This window comes from Ciconia boyciana, chromosome 7, assembly GCF_034638445.1.
Source record: "Ciconia boyciana chromosome 7, ASM3463844v1, whole genome shotgun sequence".
NCBI classification, from domain to species: Eukaryota; Metazoa; Chordata; class Aves; order Ciconiiformes; family Ciconiidae; genus Ciconia; species Ciconia boyciana.
Window position 1 is genome coordinate 7,084,511 of NC_132940.1, and position 18,918 is coordinate 7,103,428.

General features: G+C 37.6%; 1 protein-coding gene across 2 annotated transcripts in view; it reads left to right on the top strand.

Annotated features, from left to right (window-relative positions):
• The window catches only part of LRP8 (LDL receptor related protein 8), a 196,471-nt gene extending 190,781 nt beyond the window's left edge, over window positions 1–5,690 (top strand). For both annotated transcript variants that reach the window (XM_072868119.1, XM_072868120.1), the window contains 3 exons: window positions 1,890–1,958; window positions 2,183–2,355; window positions 3,374–5,690. In XM_072868119.1, coding sequence (XP_072724220.1) covers window positions 1,890–1,958; window positions 2,183–2,355; window positions 3,374–3,412 — 281 coding nt within the window. In that variant the 3' untranslated portion in view covers window positions 3,413–5,690. The remainder of the gene's footprint in view (window positions 1–1,889; window positions 1,959–2,182; window positions 2,356–3,373) is intronic.
• The last annotated feature ends 13,228 nt before the right edge of the window (window positions 5,691–18,918 follow it).

Sequence of the window (18,918 nt, forward strand, 5' to 3'; positions counted from 1 at the left end):
TGCAGACACCTCTGCTATGATGGCTGATGTGATTCCAGTCGCTCAGGATGTTAAGGAATTAATGTCAGATTTTCATCTAACGCACATGAAACAGACCCTAGCAGTGAGGCCCTGAGAGTTCATACTTGTCCTTGCCTTGTGCCTAATACTAGTTCATCCCAGCTTCAGTGCTGTTGGTAGTGCTGCATACCGTACTACAGATGATTCTACAGGCACTTCACCTATTTCAATTGTTTAATAATTAATGTGATCCAGCACAAGTTGTGGGTGAAAAATGCCTCCTGTCCAGCTTTAGCCCTGCTGGATGTTTGGAATTACTATAGCCCAAGACAAGCTGCATCTGTTTTGTGTGGCTGTGCTGTGCATGTTAACATGGCCTGATCCATGACATACGTTTGAAGTTTTTCATTACAATATTAGAAAAGTATCCCAATGGAGAGCACTAATAGGCTATCCTAAAGTTCACCCTACACAATGAGTGCGTAATGAAACACCAGCCTACCATCTCAGTGCTAACAGGTAATCTCTCTAGATTGTGCTGCCAAGGCAAAGCAGAAAAGCTGAACTGCTTTTCAAAAAAAAAAAAATTCTAGTCCAGAGAGAAGACTTTACTCTTCAGGACTGTCATACAAGACCTCAAACAGATCTAGATTGCTTTAAAAAGAATAAAACACTTTTCTTCCCTAAACGTTTCACTGAGCAGAACAGGCATTTCCATTGCATCTGGAAAGCAAAAATAAACCATCCCTGTTTGACTAGGGTGTCTTTTGTAGTAACAGTGATGCAGTGCACTCTGTACTGCATGTGGGAAAGCAAAATCCAATTTCTAAAATTCTTGTAAGCTTTTTTGTGCAAATTTCTTTCAAATGGAATAATTAACTTTTTAATAAGCCATGGAAGCAAGGTGCTTTAATTGTCCACAATTGAAATAGTCTGGCTTATTATTAAGTAAATAACTGTGTAATAGAACAGCCTGCCAGAGGGAAGTGTTTAAAAGGATAAATTGCCTTTTAAGTTCCATGAATTAGTGTATCAAAACACAAACTACAGTTAGTTCCTCCTCTCTCAATTCCTGATATTTTAGCAAAAATAAATGTTCTGTGCTGAATCCCCTATTATAAGAGCTTAGAGCAAACATTTTTAAGTATGTAATTTGAAAGGTATATTGATTCTTTTTTTTAATTATTTTTCCCTATAATTGTTTTTTTCTCTTGTAAGTACAGTATCGAGTTTTGGGGTCACTCTTACATGCTGAGGCAGACTGCAGTGATATATGTGTTGACTAACTCCTTAGCTGTAAATAAATAAAAAAAAATAATTAAAAAGAAAAGCTGTGCAGATGGCTTTGAACTACATTCTTCTTCTGACAGCTCAATAAATCATTAATTGTGTCAGTACTAGAAAGTGTTCTACTGTGGATTTTTAAGAGCACTATTCAGCATCCCTTGATCCATGCATAGAATTTCCATTAAATGTCACATTTTTTAAAACCGGCCTCCTTTTTTGTGCTTGAAAATTAGAGGCACAAGTACAGTCACTTACTCATTTCTGGTTAGAGCTTCTCTATCTGCTAACACTGTACTGGGGACTTCCCTTAACTGGCCACACTCTCCTAGTGTGTAGTTTGCAATCCTGCAAGGGCAGTTGCACTTCATGGCCAGGCTGTTTATTGTTCCTAAGAAGAAACAGCTCAGCTTAGCCCAGATTTGTGTGTATATGCTTTTTATCTTCTCTGTGATAATTTTATTACAAAACTTTTAGCAAACTCTTTGATTACAAAAGCTTTCTGGTGGGCAGAACAACGTGGTTACTAACATAAAACATTCTTTAGATGTGGCTTTAAAACCAGCGAATGAGTTAAATGATCAGAACTACTTCTGTAATTACAGATGCAAATAATGACCAAGGCTTTGATTCAACTGTGACAGCAGCTGTCATTGGAATCGTCATTCCTGTCGGTAAGCTGATTTGGTTTAAGCTTTGAAGGAGATCATACCAAAATGCTAGTGTAAATACACTCTTCTGACTTTCAAGGTTGGGGTGGAAAAGAGTACAGGAACTGTTGAAATGGGAAAAGTAGCCTGGCTTCGAGAAGATTGTATAAGGATGGGTATCTATCTACACGGGAACATCCCAGCAGATTCATGCCTGGCTAACAGCCCTTTCTTTCCCCTTTCCTCAGTGGTCATTGGCTTGCTGTGCATGGGGGGATACCTCATCTGGAGGAACTGGAAACGGAAGAATACTAAAAGCATGAATTTTGATAATCCAGTGTATAGGAAGACAACAGAAGAGGAAGACGAAGACGAAATCCACATTGGGCGGACTGCCCAAATTGGACATGTCTACCCAGCAGTAAGTATCTAAGGAAACTGCTGACGGAGAATATTAATTTTGTTGAGAGTTTAGATACAGAATTATCTCCAGCCAATTACAGTGTTGGTTATTTAGCATATAATGACAAAAAAATCATTGAATAGGCAGAAGCCTGAACTTCTAGGCAGCTCATGCAGTTGTCTTAGAATATAGTGGTCTATATAATAAGATATTCTGTTCAAATGAAGAATAATTGTCCTAATCAATATATGTAGTAAGGCAACAAGTGTAAAGCTAGCTATCTCAAGAGCTCAATATGTGACAGCTGATTACTTACCCTCTACTGGATTCCATTATATCTGTGCTTAGACTGCTACCAAGTGTCTAAACTATCTTAAGGATAACTTGAGTTTCTCTACAAACCAGGGAGAATATTTACACTGTTATATTACACAGAAAAGAGTCAGATTCTTTGGAATGAGGAATGAGGTTCTGTAAGAAGTAAAGGAAATTTGCCTTGGCAAGATTAAAAGCAAACACTCATTTTGATAGCAAGTCCTGTGTATGCAGGAGAGAGAGAACCTGTCTGCATGGCAGTTTGCCTGTAAAGGAGCCTCCTTCAAAGAAGCAGTGCTGCTGAGATGAAGCATTGGCAGTTATAACTGCACTGTATGTTTAGAAGAAAGCATAAAGATCCAATGAGTGAAGGCAATAAACCTTCTAGGCAGGCAGGCACATAGGTAACGCCCTATATTATCTAAAGATCCTGCTAAAGATCACACTGGAAGAAGGTGTCATCCCTTAGAAGAAACTTTATCCATGTAATTCACAAGTGAATTAAACTTTCCAACGCCTCTTTAGTAACACTTTAGTGAGCGACCCCATTTGGGGAAAAGAATCAGGTCAAAAATAGGTTTCTGTCACCATTACACCAGGGACAACAATGAGATTTTTAACAGGAAATACAAGTTAGCAACAGTATCAGAATTTGGTTCTAAGGCATCAAAATTCACAAGTCACAAACTTTCTCTGCAAGTGTGTTTTTCTTCCTTCACAGCGTGTAGCGTTAAGCTTAGAAGATGATGGGTTGCCATGAGGATGAAGTTTCTGCTCCAAACAACGCACTCAACAAATTTGCTTTGGATCACAGAACCCGCTTCTTCTTTTTAATTGTTATTTATGTTGCAGAAGGGTAACCACAAAGTTATAATGAACTGCAAACATCCAAAGGATGTGAGAGTTTTGTATGTATAATCTTTTATACACATTTTAACTTGTTGCACTACCCATTTGTGATAGTGAATAAGCGACAGCTGAGCTACTAACTCAATGTACATAACCAGCCAGGCTGAAGGTTCAGTAGCTATTGCTTTATTTTAAGACTATATTTATAGATATTTTGTAAATATGTTGAATATGCTTTGTGGCTATCCATCAACATAAGTAAAACAAATTCTGTACAGGCAGTTTAGAAATATTTATTAACAAAATCTGGATTATAAGATCTGTTCTGTAAATATAGTAGAGGGGTGAGAGTATTTATTTTTTGTATGTTTGGCTTGCTGTGCATAGATTATCTGTGTATATATCTATCTAGCCTAGATAGATATATAGGCATATAAATATATACATACATATAAAAATATATACATATATTTTAAAACTCCTAGCCTACGTTTATGAAAATTAGGGATAATTGAATTTTTACAGGATGTTTGAGCAGTTTGCTTTGAAATCTAAAGACACGAAGTAAGAAAGAGCTGTACTGTAAGATAGCTGACAAATGAAGCACTCCCATAACAAACAGAGCTCCTGATTTCCAAACTGGCTCGTAAGGGTTGCTTTTACATTTTCCAGTCCATCCAGAAAGATTCATCTGCAGCGCTTTTAACTGAAGAGCTACTGCTGACAGCATTTCAGTCACGAGAAACTCCTACAGCACCCAATTTTTTTTTTGTTTTGTATTGTTGCTTTTTACAGCTTGGTACAGATTTGATTTAGCTTTTTTGTTTGTTTCTAAATGTAAATCTAAATGCTTTTCCCCACTGGGAATCTTGCACCTCTCAAATTAGCTTAGAATTAGTAGAAACAAAGATTTAGCCACATACTGCCATACACCCAAAGTGAGCACTCTCACCTGGCTCATCAGGGGAAAAAGCGCCCACAATAACAAAAGTTAATTCCTTCCCTCCTTGCCCTTTTCCCCTACTCATACCAATTAGGAGTCCAAATTTAGGAGATGCTACGGGGTAGCGTCTTAATTCACCATATGTAGAATTCTTTGAAGTGCAACAATTATCTTCCAAAGGAACAACCTGCACCATGGTAGATCCCTCATACCACAGAGCGCTAGGCCAGGAGGCTACAGGAGGTTAAAAATTTACAGCCTTAGCAATATCTTTGGCTGGGCCGTCCTGCACCTTGCAGAAAAAAGTTTTTTCTCATCTCAGTCTATAAGATTCCCAGGGAATGCTGTGGGAAGTGAATACACTTACCTATTGCTGCATGATGGACTAGTACCTCCCTGAACTGTACCAAAACCTAGAGAAATCTTCCTAGCATTCTTACGTCAGTCCAAGCTTTTGTATTCAAGTGAGTAGAAGAAACTCAGCCTGAATAGGTTTGGGTTTTTTTTTTCCTTTTTTCCTTTTGTTTTTCTTTCTTTTAGAATAAATTCCGTGTACTGTGAGCTGGAAGTTGATTCTTGACTAAGAAAAGGAAGTGTCTAAAGACCTAGTGTGCATTACAAACATAATACATACTCTCAAAATACTTCATGGCCTGCATAGTCAATACATAAATAATCAAGCATCCTTCTATTCAAATTTTAGATTTAAAGGCAGTTTTTTCACTGATTGAGATATCCAGTTATTGTTTTAAGGTATGAAGCTCTGTTTCTACAAATCCATGCACTGTGTACATGAAGAAAAAAACTGAGAAAAGGCTGTATGTGATAACACTGTAACTAACAGATGCATGTAAATATATTTGAAAGTTCTACAGTTTTGATACTTTTTTAAGAACACATACACACAAACCAACCTGTATAAACCATGTATAGAAGGCTGCAGTTTTTTTCAAACCATTGTAAATGAATTCAATGTGCAGTGTTGATTTCAACCTTTACAGATTTGTAACTACTGAGAAGTCAAACACCAAATTTGTTTTTTAAGAAATTAATTATTTTAAATAATGGTTCAGATTGTTAGGATGATATTTAACACTGTAATCATTTCTGATCTCTGTCTTGTCATATTGAAGTTCTGCTAGAGTGAGTTCTTGCTTGGTGCCTTTTGTGTTTCAGTTTTTATGTTACGGACAAAAGGACCAGGGAGGGGCAGGGGCGGGATCTGCTCTGTGTAACACTTGCTGTACTTACATCAATACGGATTACTGAAAACCAAATGAACGCATTTGTAAAACAGTGCACTGTTTCTATAGAAAGATTAAATTTTTTTATCTGGGACTACTGAACTAATTACTTTATAGTGCTTAAAATGCTGTCCTAGACCTGGGACTGTATCATATTTTGGTCTGAGTTTTCCTTAATTCTTAATTGTCCAAACCCAAAGTGGGACTTGGGAACGCTATTGCATCATTCAGCTGTTCTCTGTAGCTGCAGTAGCTGCAGTTTTGTAATAGCAACACTGAAGACAGTTCACATTCTACATGTAAATTAACAGACCTTTTTGTTCCCAGTTGTCTTTCTCTGCCACTTTGGTTTTGTCCATCTTCAAATCACTTGGAAAACTACTGGCTTCATTATTTCCTGGAGCTGAACAATTGTATCAGTGATGTAACTAAGATAAGTGAGTAAAACTTCCAGTGGTACAAGTACACTAGTCCTTACCCATTGTGAGAAAAGGTTGTCTCAAAAGAAAATGGTGCATACAACAAAACTGGTGTACTTTTTAACCCGAACTATTACATGTTAGACTATTCAATAAGTAATTGCAAACTACTCAATTTCTTCATACAGCTTTTGGTAAAGCATATCTACAGAAGCTGAAAAACTTCTTACAGCCAAATATGCACTCTGTTGCCATCCTGAAAAAAAGACAGAAATACTGCTGCTCTTGGAATCACAACAGGTAGTCTTAACTTTTTTTAAACATACAAACAATCTATGGAAATAAAGCTGTAACAAGATCCACTGTACTAGAAGTACAATGATAGCTTTAGTTGGAGACACAAGTGAGTCAGAACTAAATGTGCAGTTAGCTTGCTCTCTCCTCCCCTTCTCCTGTAAAAATGAAATCCTAGGTAAGAAACAAGGATATTGTGAACAAGGAGGGACAACTGGAGGCATTTTCTGAAATGGATGGGCAGTTTGGGTCCTATACAAACTTAGGTACGATATTTCCCTGTGCAGAGAGAAGCTTGAGCATGCAGTCAAATGCTTAAAAGACTTTCCTCCTTTTAGGTATTGCTGTGTGTCCCCTTTGGTCTCTTTTTGTGGGAAATCTACTGTGTAACTTAACATTCAAGTTATCAGCCAGGGGAATAAAGTAGCCATAAGTACCAGTATCTACTGGTATGTACCTCTTGAAAACCAAGGTAACCAAACTTTGCATCAAATTACTATTCTCTTTCCTACCCCAAGTAACTTGCAGGATATACTCAAAGAAACACTAGAAGGCACAGCTCTGAAGACAATACAACCTTTCACTGTCATGTGTTGTTATAAAGCCTTTTGAAGCAGTGTATTTATTGAAAGCAACTTTCAGTCATTTTCACTGCCAAGCAGCTAATACTTTTCGGACACAAATGGTTGTTACTAAACTAATATGGACTTATGTACTAGTAAATATTGGTGGGTTAGTTTTCTATTTAACTGAAAATAGGTTTTTCTTACTTTAAAATATTTCTCCATTTCAGTTAATTATTTTAGCAGAGTAATATGGTAGCAAATAGAAAAACTGACTCAAAAAAAAGAAAAAAAAATCTCTCCAGGTCTAAATAGAGAGGAGAGCACAAATGAAAAGAAGTGAAAGGGCCTCACACAAGAGTGTCCCAAACCTATCTGGGGCATTGAGGCATGAGATATGCTTGCTAAAACAACTATTCCCGTCCCCCCATTTTTTTTACTCTATGCTGTATTAGCAATAAAATTCTATTTTTTGTTTCCCTTTTTACACATAGTAACTGTACAGTATGAGATAATCCATCCTAATACTGTGCTGACTACTTTTATTAAGATGCTGTAGAACTACACGTCCTCATATAAATCCCTTTAGTGTTTAACATATGTAACTCAGTTACCTTTTTGCCTTCTGCAGGAGTATGTATGCATCATTTCCTCACACTGAGTTTGTTCTCCATCAAATCAGTCCTTTAACTTTGTGAAACAGTTTTAAATCTGTCTTCCTAATTTACATCCCTGCCCTTCAAGAAGGGCAGTATAGCCATGGTCTACTGCGAGCTTTTTCACTGCTTCAGTGCAGGAGTTTATAGAGTAGTGCCAAATTCAGTTGTCTCCTAAATGCACCATCTCAACATTGGAAGGATTCAAAGGGAGAAAGATAGCAACAGAGACGGTGAATTTAGATGTGGCACACATAACCCACCTTTTAGATTCCAGGCACTTGCACATTAACATGCTGGGTGCTCAGTGGCCAGCTCAAAACACTAATTGACAAAACACCCACACTCACACACCCCCTTGCTCTTACTTTGCAGGCCCTGGTGCCCTCTATTCAAACAGCTATAACAGGAGCACTGTTTGTAAGAGTTTGCACTGTCCAAGGATGCCCCGGAAACAGCACACTGGTTGATGAAGGTATCGGTACAGTCCCAGGTGACGGCTTGACAAGAGTTTTTTTCAGTCGTCGTGGATTGTCCTGATGACAAAAATAGGGGCTGCAGCTTTGCATTTCTGCAACAACTTGCAAACAATCATTCCCATGGAACGGCAGCAAGCATGTCCTAGCCAAGGCTGTCATTTCATGATGAGGTGAAATGTGGTCAATCTGGGGTGAACCAGAGGTCTCAAAGTCTGTGCCAGGGACAGGGCTATCTGAGCTCTTGCATGTAGTGAGACTGAACCCTCCTCTGCTACAATGAGCTGGAGGAAAGACAAACACTGGTCATTCTAGTCACAGGACAAAAATGGGCAGAGCCATGCATTTAAGTAAATAATCTGAAGTCCCTGTAAGAGAAAATGGGGGGTTGGCTTTCTTCGGCGCGGTGACAGAGACTGAAGGGGCTATTCTCAGCTAGATTAAATGTGCCTGGTAAATAGTTTACCAAGTGCATTGCACCTCGGATCAGTAGAAAACAAACTAGCACACCTCGTTTTACTTGTATGGCTATGAGCTCAGACTCCCCAGCCAAGATGCAAGTCTCACAGCATCAAGTTTTACACAGAGAAAGATGAACTTGTCACTTCTGATATCACAGCAGCAGACACAGTAACACAGAAGATTAGCTTCAGAAAAGATTACCTCACAACAGTGTCCCCAGAAGGGAGGCCATCTGCCTCAGGACACCAAACTTGGATTTCTCACACCAACAGTAGTAGCATCTAACAGAAAAAAACAACAAGCACTAGTTAAGGCTATGTTCTTAGCTCTTACAGGAGGTTAGTAACGCTAGCTTGTATTTGTACCTAGGCATCAACAAGCAGAATGAGAATTAACATGGTTTAAAAAATAATAATCTTTTTCAAATTATTTGCAGGATTCAAATTTCACTATATACCTCAGTGGGAAAACATTTTCTTAAGGGATTAGCTGCAGCTGCCTGCTAAATTCTCCACACTATTAAGGAAAGCATTGTAATCTCATCACTCATGATAAGGCAGCCATCTTAGCAGGGAGCTAAAAGTTACAATAGTGTAACAAGGAAGTCTCCCTGATATTTGATAGGCCCTAGCCTGGTTACATGGATGGCTTACACAGGATTACAGCAAAGAGGAGGCCAAACTGATACTTTTTTTGTTGTCTTCACATGAGTTCTTCAGTCCTTGCCTACAGGCTACAAAGTCAGGTGGAAGAGCAGAGGTTATAACTACAGTTCTTGGCCAGGTACAGCTGAGGCCAAATAGCAAAGACATTTCACATTACCCTATTCATGATTTTATCTGCTGAGTCTGCCAGTCAAGGAATTAATTAGCTCCAACTGTAGTAATTTATTTTCATGCATATATTCCCCCACTGGGACTTGGCTGAAAGAACATACATTCATTTAATTCAAGCCATTACACATAAAGGATAATGGCAAGCCTTCTGACCAAACATGCAAGAAAAATCCCTGAGTCTACGTATTTTGCTAATAAGGCACAGACCTAAGTAAGATCTAAGCAAAGAGAGCACCTTGCAATAATGCTTAGAAGATAAACAATACTTGGAAAGTAATGTTTAGGTCTAAGTTTTGATGACAGTTTTCTTACAAAGGCTAAGTTGACTTTTAGACTTCCTGTAATAATGAAAAACTGACAAGAAATTATTGGAAATATACATTAAATTATTATTAGCAATATTTGAAATGTGTGCTGTATTTAAAAGCCTGACTTCATATTACTTTGATGCTAAAGGCATCAGCGGCAATAAAAGTCGTGAAGAAGTTAATAATAAAAACTTTTTCAAACACATCAGAGGCTGGAAGGCTGCAAAAGAGCAGGTGAGGTTAACAGAATCTGTTGCTGTAGAGGAACTCATGGTGAATATGTATTTTTAATTTTGCATACAACCTTGATCTTCCCATCTTAAAAAAGGCCTAATGCAGCTAGCAAAGACACTGAGAAGGTCAACAAGGATAACCAAGGAAGATTTTACATTTTTCAAGCTTCAACTCAGAAAGACACAACTGAGAGGATGTACAATACCTATATATAAAATCATTAATGGTGCAGAGAAAGCACTAGGGCGTAATTATTTTTCTAAGTATCCATTACTAGCTACTATCAGACAGGAGATGGGGTAAATGGAGTTAGTCTGATCCAATACGACAGTCCTGATGATCAGATGAGTAATTTCTCATATTTGCTTTTCTTTTTTTAATCATTGCCTTATTTACTATAGAACATGGAAATTCTTTTAGAAAATACAGTAACTGAAGCTTAACAGACTTATTGTCCATATGAACAAAGCAGTTCATGGATGTCAAAGGCAGCTCTAGTTTCATGCAGAGCCACACCAGGCAGTTACACACCTTTCCTTCCTTTATTCCTTAATATTTACAGGAGAAGGAAATCCTTCACAGTTTACCTCTTTCAGGCAACACCTGACCAAAAGCTGTTATCTCTAGGCTGCCATTAAGGTCACAGTAGCACTTCTACACCTGTGCCTGCCTTTCTGTTCCTCTAAATTGCCTTCTGTGGTTCTTTTGGAGCAACTTTCTCCAATAAATACCTAATATCCCTTGTTTAAAAGGCAATATTCAGTGGAGTCGCTTTGATCACATAGTATTGTTAATCATACCCCTATGAGCTGAATGAGAAAGATACTCTGGCTGGGATGTTTAACTTCCGCTCTTCCTTTAAGACAGTCCTGTGAAACTGCAAAACTCATTGATGAAAGTGGCAGTCTTCAAAACAGAAGTATCATCACCCAAAAAGACACATGCAGAGTTGCTCAGGCACGAAAACTGACAGTGCTTAACAAACATATAATTTTAAAAAAAAATAATAAAATCAATGTTAATAACTTCAAAATAGATATTTTAAGAGGTTTTGTTGTTCACACAGGCCTTTTTATTATCAATATTAGAATCTCAACAGAGCAAATGGGAACAGCAAAATTTTAAGGGCAATGGACTTGAGAAAAAAAGAACATCTATTTACTAACAGGAATAAAAAAAGACAGACACAGTCTGTGTAATGTTGAAATTGCAAAACATGGCTGAGTGTACACAGCAGAGATTCTAAACAACTGTGTAAAATTATTTTCATTTCCAAAACTGACAGATAAACATGAGCTTCCAAGATCTGTATCACTGTATCATAACTACAAGCACTGTATGAACAAGAAATTTTAAATTGTTCAGCTAGCTGAATAAGTTCATTCTGAGAATAAGTTTGTTCTCTCAACTGTATGAGATGCCTAGACAGACTGTCATTTATGAGCACTGGTCTTTTTGCAGGAAAGGACAAATTTCAAATCCTTTTGCCCTTTTGGGGTAAAGTAGATGGGAGCTCCATCCCCGTGTGGTGAGGCATGAACTCTCCGAACTACATCTCCCTTTGTTTCTTCCTTTTTCAAAAAAAAAAAAAAATTTGGTGATTTAAGGACTACCCGTTAAGATCTATCAATATGGACTCTGATCACGACTACCTACTTTGTCTCTTGCAGACTGAGACAAAAACATAGTGCTTTGGCACACAATCCCAAATGGCAGTTAAGGTTGTTCCTTTGCCTTAGCTATCACTCTTTACCCAGGAGATAACGACAAATGAACAAAGATGTCTTAAGCATTACAACTTACATGGACAACCATCAAATACAGAATATTTTGGTTTTTTTCTTCAGTCATGTTACAAGTTTACAGAAGCTCATATAACTTCAATATATAAGACACCAAAACAATTAAATTGGAGAAGGTATGATATTCAAAGTATAATCACTGGCCTAGATTCAGACTCTAAGTAATACAAATATACGTGCGTAGGGATGCACTCCAAGCCTGATTTATATGCAGCCTAAGGTAAGACATGGGCCCATCTGTGGACCTAGATAAATTAATTGAGAAGCTGTGACAGAAGCATCTAGTGATGATGCTGCATCAGAGTTATGACCTATCTTAATATTAACCATTATTTTTCCAAGTACAAAGCATTGCATAGTAAGTAAATGCAGCCTATACACACACTAATAAGCATTCAAGATTTGTTAGGAATGGGCAAAACTTAGCACGACCAACCCCATAAGAACAAATTCTCTTAAACTCCTCACCCCAGCCTCAAACAAACAAACAAATCCAGCCTGGATGGACTTCAGCATTAGATGCTCAGTAAGTTATCATTCAAAACAACTAGCTGACAATTTCTGGTTTCCCATTGTGCCTTCAAAGCAGAAAGAAAATGGTTTCATTTGGGATCCACTGCATGGGTGGGAAGACTATCTTGAATTATCTGAAGGGGAAAAACAACTGGCAAGAAAGATAAGGTGACAAAACCAAGACTGCAGAGCTGACACATGGAAAGGCAAAAAATACATACCCAAAATAATCATGCACAAAACGATGTAAGCTGTAATTTCATCAAAGATTTTACTAAGTCTTGAGCACAAGAACTGTGCTTCCAAAATCACTATCATTCAGTTCACTTTCCCTGCACAGTGACTATACAGACTGGTTCTGCATTGATTGCGCTTTAGATTGTGCCTGCACAGCAAACTACTACGGATAATATGAACAACTACCTGCAAATCTCTAGTATCTTACCTGATAATACACTGTCACCTCAGAGTGGGCGTTACATTTGTTGAGAGTTTTCACCTGACAAAGCAGATGCGTATTTGGAAAATCCACCACCTGAAAATGTAGCAATGTGGTAGCAATGGAGTTTCCCTCGGTCTGTTGAAGAAGATTCTGGATATCTCTTGCTCTTTTGGGCTACAGAGAAGCTCTGACCCCCAAGTAGAAATTTTGCTGATTGACACTGATTTTATGCAACGTCAGTTTTGTCTATTTACCCCTACCTCTGCAGCAGCAGGCCTCACGTATCTCCTCTTCTCTACCAAAATTTTAAAAAAGAAAGGAAATAAACAAAAACTGTCCAAATTATAATCAAAGGATAAATAAAGTTTGCTTCCAGAGAGGATGAGAGGGACTGATACGGAAGGAGCGTGAAATGTGAGTGATCTGAGACCAATGGCAATTAGAAAGAAGCAAAGGGCAGCTGGGTGGGAACTGTGAGAGTGGAATCACCCCAGCTGACATTTATTCAGATGATTTGATAATCTTCTATACCAGGAATTTTAACCTCCAAGTACATACACACAGGTGCTGCTGACAGAAGAAACACAAGCAACTATAAGAAAAAAATGCACAGGATAACTTTTTATATGTGAATTCATGTCAGCCTTTGGCACCTGATCATTAGTACTACTACTGAGTACAAAGCAAAAATATTTGGCAGTTTGAAAACTGTACTCACATATAATTATTGTGCTGGCATTCACTATATTCAACAAGAGTATGCAAAGAACTGCATGGTAATTTCTGATAAAAAGACCAGCATCTCCTCACGCCACTACTTTACGCTACTATGACAACACAGGAAGAACAAAGATGATTGCTTTCTTTTCTGCCACTACCCTAAAATTAAGCCTTTCCCCACTGACACTCATTTGGCTAACACCTCTGATTTGATGAACATATTGAAGTAAGTCTTTTTTAGTTCCTCTTCAATCATCTCAAAGACTGCTGGAGTAAAACTGAAGTCAGACAAATGGTCAGTGATGAGCTGGCTGTAAAGAAAATGCTATTTCCTTTGTAGAAGAGTCACATTATAAATTTCACATCAGACCTTGGTATTTTTAAACATTTTCATTTGATTTTCTTTCTTACTCCATGCAAAACACATTGCCTTAGTCAAAGACTAATTGCTCTGTATTTAGCCTTCTTTACTCCACACTCATTCTTTTTATAATTCATGTCATAAAATCTCTACCCTAAACCGTAAGTCTTCACCTCACTAACCCGAGTTTTGAGGTACTCGGCAAAAAATGCACATGGTTCTTTATTATATGCAAAACCTTTCTCCCTCTGTAGTCTTTAAAACCATGCAAAACTATGAATTGATGAGTTGCAATGTAAATCTAAGCATTTCAGGCTTCTGACTAATAATGTTCAACAGATGATTTGTTGAGCTCTATTAAGGACAATGTGCTGTTAGTACTTACAGGTAGCTTCAGATTTAATCCTTTCACTCTAATGGCCAAACCATGCTCTCCAGCCACCAGTTTGTTCTCCAGTTTAGCAATATCCGCTCCATATGCTGGTTCTGACAGATTCAGAGAGAGGATGTTTACAAGCGTCTAGAAGCACCACACTACATGAATAAAAAAGGACACTATAGTGGGAATCAACATAGAAAAGACACATTCAAGTCAGTAGTTCTAAGAACAAGAAGTTGTTTAGGCTAAGACCTTGAAATACCTAGTTAGGTATTACTTTTTTCACTCAGAGGATACACAAGGATGTCTTGTAGTTTTTTTGGCACAAGACTTAGAAATTTTGTATGCCAGAGGAAAAGAAAAAAAAAAAGGTATCAGTGTATGATTACCGGCAGCATTCTTGAGAGTATACAAGGACAACACCTACCTTGAATAAAGAATTAATTTTCAAGGACTACATTAACTTTCAGTAAAATGTGTTTGCTGTATATTAGCAATGCTAAAAAAATGTGTTAGAGGTAGCTGCAAAGAAGACATTTGGAAGATTCGTAACTTTATCTAAAATGGAAGTGGCCGTGATAAAGTCAAAATAGGTATAAATGCATTTTAGCACTTTAAGGAATCTTTCATGATGGTTAAAAATTGCAAAATGCCCCAGAGTATTAAAATCAAGCATTTTTATTAAAAATTCAAAACCTGTATTGTTAAGGCCTGGTGAAATACAGTCTTTTAAAGATATTTCAAATAAATTACTCTCTCTTTCATGAAGCTCTTTAGTGATCTTACAATAGAACTACTATCCAATTTTTTACAACAGACAGTCTTGATCAAAGGTTAGCGGGCATGCTACATGGGGGGGGATGTAATATATTCATAGAGTTACAAGCAGAAGACTATGTAATGCACACACACTTTACTGCTGCTCTGTATCAGTTTCTTCCACAGCCACACACTAGAGATCTCTCAGTTTGTTGAATGTGCTGCCCATGGTTGATGGCCCATTCCAGCAGAGGCTTTGATGATAGCTTTTTGTTCTAGCAGATTATTCGGATTACCATAAGGGTTATAAATTACTTTCATATTGAGCCAGCTGCACTAACACCTACTAAACATCTCCTTTCTCCTGCAAAAATATCCCATATCCTACCTCCTCAAAAGATAACTACTGAGATTACTACTGAGAGAAAATTAAATGAAAGAAAGGAAGTCTTTATTTTAACCTGCACTGGACATTTTAATTGGTATTACTTTATCAAAGACTTGATTTTCTGTCTTGGTCCGCAAGGCAGATTACAGAGAGATATTCTTACCTCTCTGCAGACCTGTGAAGAAATTAGGTGGAAATGTACATAAACTGGGGGGGGAGGGGAGAAAGGGAAAGGAAAAGGACAAGGAAAAGGAAAAGAAAAAAAAGGAAAAGGAGGAAAAGAAAAAAGAACTGCAGAAACACTATCAGCTTCAATTCCAGTATGCAAACACTTTTCCTCTAGACTGTTGTGTTTTTTCACCAACTTGCGTACTTTGAACTACATTTAAAGCTAAAGAGAACTTGGAATGGTAGTCAATTTGCATTAAGAACAGAAAAAGGCACCCTTCTGGTGAAAAAAGATTTAATGTTTATTCAGTTTGTAAATTGCTCAAGACTGGCATGTCTTTATCTGTTCCGTTATCTTTATAGATGCGAGTATTACCCCTCTATGTCAAAAGCAATAAAAAGGCCTCTAAAACAATAACAAAAAATCCTCTGACAGTATATAAATGCTACATCAAAAAGCTTCTCAATAAGAACTAAAGTGTCATCCTACAGAATATCATTATACTAATAATGGTAATATAGTTTTATTTTGTATTGTGTCTCTGTGATTCCAGGTAGTATTTTCTGAGTATACAGAGAAAACATGAAGGTTTGAGGAGACGGAAGGGTCACAAGGTTTTGGGTTGGGGTTTCCGACTTTTTTGGTTTGGTTTTGTTTACCTACCACCAGTCTTGCAAGCCCCAAACTGGTTCCTTCCTCCCAGATGCTTTCACTCCCGAGATGCCCTCATATTTTCTTAGTTAGATCTCTACTAGAAATCAGGGGCGGGTTATTAAAAAAACAAAGAGGAAATAGATTGAGTTGTTAGGAAGGCTTTCAGTTCTTGGAGCAGCTTCATGTTGAGAAGTTAGAGATCAATGAAACAATAAGAATGCCAGTACTCAGTCACTGTCTTCTACTGACACTTCATTTTGAGACAGATAATACAATTCAGTCCCCTAAGGAAAGACACTAGAGTAGGAATCTCTTCGAGCTCTTGCACAGTGAACAAAGCATGAAAAAAATCTACATGAATCTAAATGGCCTATCAGGCTAGCACAGCCAAGACATTCAAGTTTCTATACCCCAAATAAAACAAAGATATAACCATATGCAGACACCTCTGATATACTAGACTGCGTGACAAAGTACCCAGTTGGAGCTGGGTTTACTTGGGACAGGTAAAGTTAGGGGAAAAAAAATAAAAGAAAAAAAAATGCAAGAAAAAAAAGAACTTCAGCTTCAGCAGAAATAATGCAGTTTTAATGGACCATGGAATATCAGGTACCCACTAAGAAGATTACCTTTTCTCCAGCACTGAAATAACAAAGCCATAGAACACAAATGGTGATAAACCAAATTCAACTTTACAAAATCAATTTATGTGAGAATAAAAGAACAAAAGACATGACCTTTTCTTTACTATTAAATAAACCAAATCCATTCTACTGAAGTCTTCTTTTTTAACATAAGTTATCACCTGACCTTTCTTATTCCACGGCAGGATGCAAAGTGATTGGGCAAGCATTTAAGCTCTTTTGTTCTTCCTAAATCAGAGTTTTGTGTCACCATAGAGGAGAAAATGTGCACACCTTTCCTCACTTCAACACAGGAGCTTCTGTAGGTACCATCAGAGATCTGTAAGCTCTCATTCAAAGTCAGGTCAATGACCACACAGGCTAGCAAGCCACAAAGGCTGGTGCTGAAACAGGAGTGGATATTTGGGCTAGGGGCCCAGTGGGATATGACTGGCCATCCAAACCAGCCCTGTATTGCCTCAGGATCCTACAACACACAAGTATCAGTTCACAGTCTGTACAATGAAGATCATTAAAAAGTAAGATATGTTTATGGGATATTATATCTATTATGTCAACATTGAGATATTATACCTAATACTGATACCATTTTGTATGCTATCTCAAAGAATCAGAAGCACAAAATGAAATTATCCTGAAATTATCCTTTTCTGGGGTATTACCATGAGATGAGGTCTTGATCATTTATTGGATTCTCTACACAAAAGGTTTTATAAACAGCATGAAATCAAAATATAATGTAAATTAATGATAATTACATAATTAACATAATGATAGTCTAAACATAATTTTACCTGTATTTTTTCTCTTGTGGGGGCAGTGCCCAAGTAATGTTCAACAGATGGATGTTGCTGACTGGGATAACTGCAAAATGGGTTTATTCATTGAAAAGAGAAATGTGTTATTATTTCCAATCCTTTTGATCCCAAGAGCCATCTGTGGGCAAGATATTTTATTTGATGTAGAAAAAAACATATGCATATGCACTTGTGTATGTGGAAATATATAAAAATATATACATTAATTCATTCAGCTGCCATCCACCACTCTGTTAAACCGTTGTCAATAAAGTACTGCTTATGCACTGTCCCCATGGTTTAACAGGATAGACTTACAGTCACAGTAATCCTGACCGACTAGAAATCAAGAATAATTTTCTGAGAGAGTCAAATCACTTTATTATGAGATCTACAGGCAGAGAAATAATTCCCTCACTTCTGAAATTGGATTAGTTTATTACAGTCAGTATCATCATTTTCATCTTGGTTTGGGTTTCCATCCTCCTATTTTATTTTTTATCACTGAAAAATTGCCAGTGACATGAAACAGAACCAATCTGATGGCTCCTAGGGGCAGGAGAACAGTTACGCACAACAAAATAGACTCTTGGAAAAGATGACCAAGAACTCTTTGAGATCAGGGAAAGTGGACAGGAGAACAGCAGGACTGAGAATTGTATCTCCTAGCTAAAAATAATAGTGCTCAAAACCCAGAATCTGAAATTATATGCCCCCATGCAATATGCAAGGGCCAGTCTTTTGCCAAAAAAATGTAGAGAAGGTGGAGGGAATACATACTGGTATACTTACAGATGAAGGATAAAGAGCATTAGTGAGCAAAGGTGCACAAGAGGGCCTATGACACTGCTAATTTCAGGGCCCAGCTATCTATTGCTTCTAATAACTCTGAGACCCCTGAACAAAAGTCACAGGGTACTGTGAAAGGGTATGTTTACTGGTAAACCAGTCTTTTTCTGGATAAAGGAGAAAAAGGTTGCCACGGCAACCCTAAATGACTTCAGCACATCACCTGCACATCAAGTCTATCTGCAAGGGCTGTCTTGAAAGTTGAGGGCTTGCCTGCTTTTTGCTAGGGATCCCTGAAAATTATACAAAGGTTTTACAAATAAGGATTGCACAGGAAATGGATGGTACTTTTGCATCCACCAGATCAAAGACTGCTCGAAGATACAATTATCTGTGTAAAAGGAAAGCAATGTATTTTTCTTGACATAAGTTTTCAAATGCCTGTAGAGATTGGAAAATCTGATGCCTGCAGGGCACAAGGAAGGCCTGGCAGTTTTCTGTGAGAAGACAGGACATGCCAGAGGTCTCTATCTTTTTGCTAATGAAGTCTTATGTTTGGATCTCC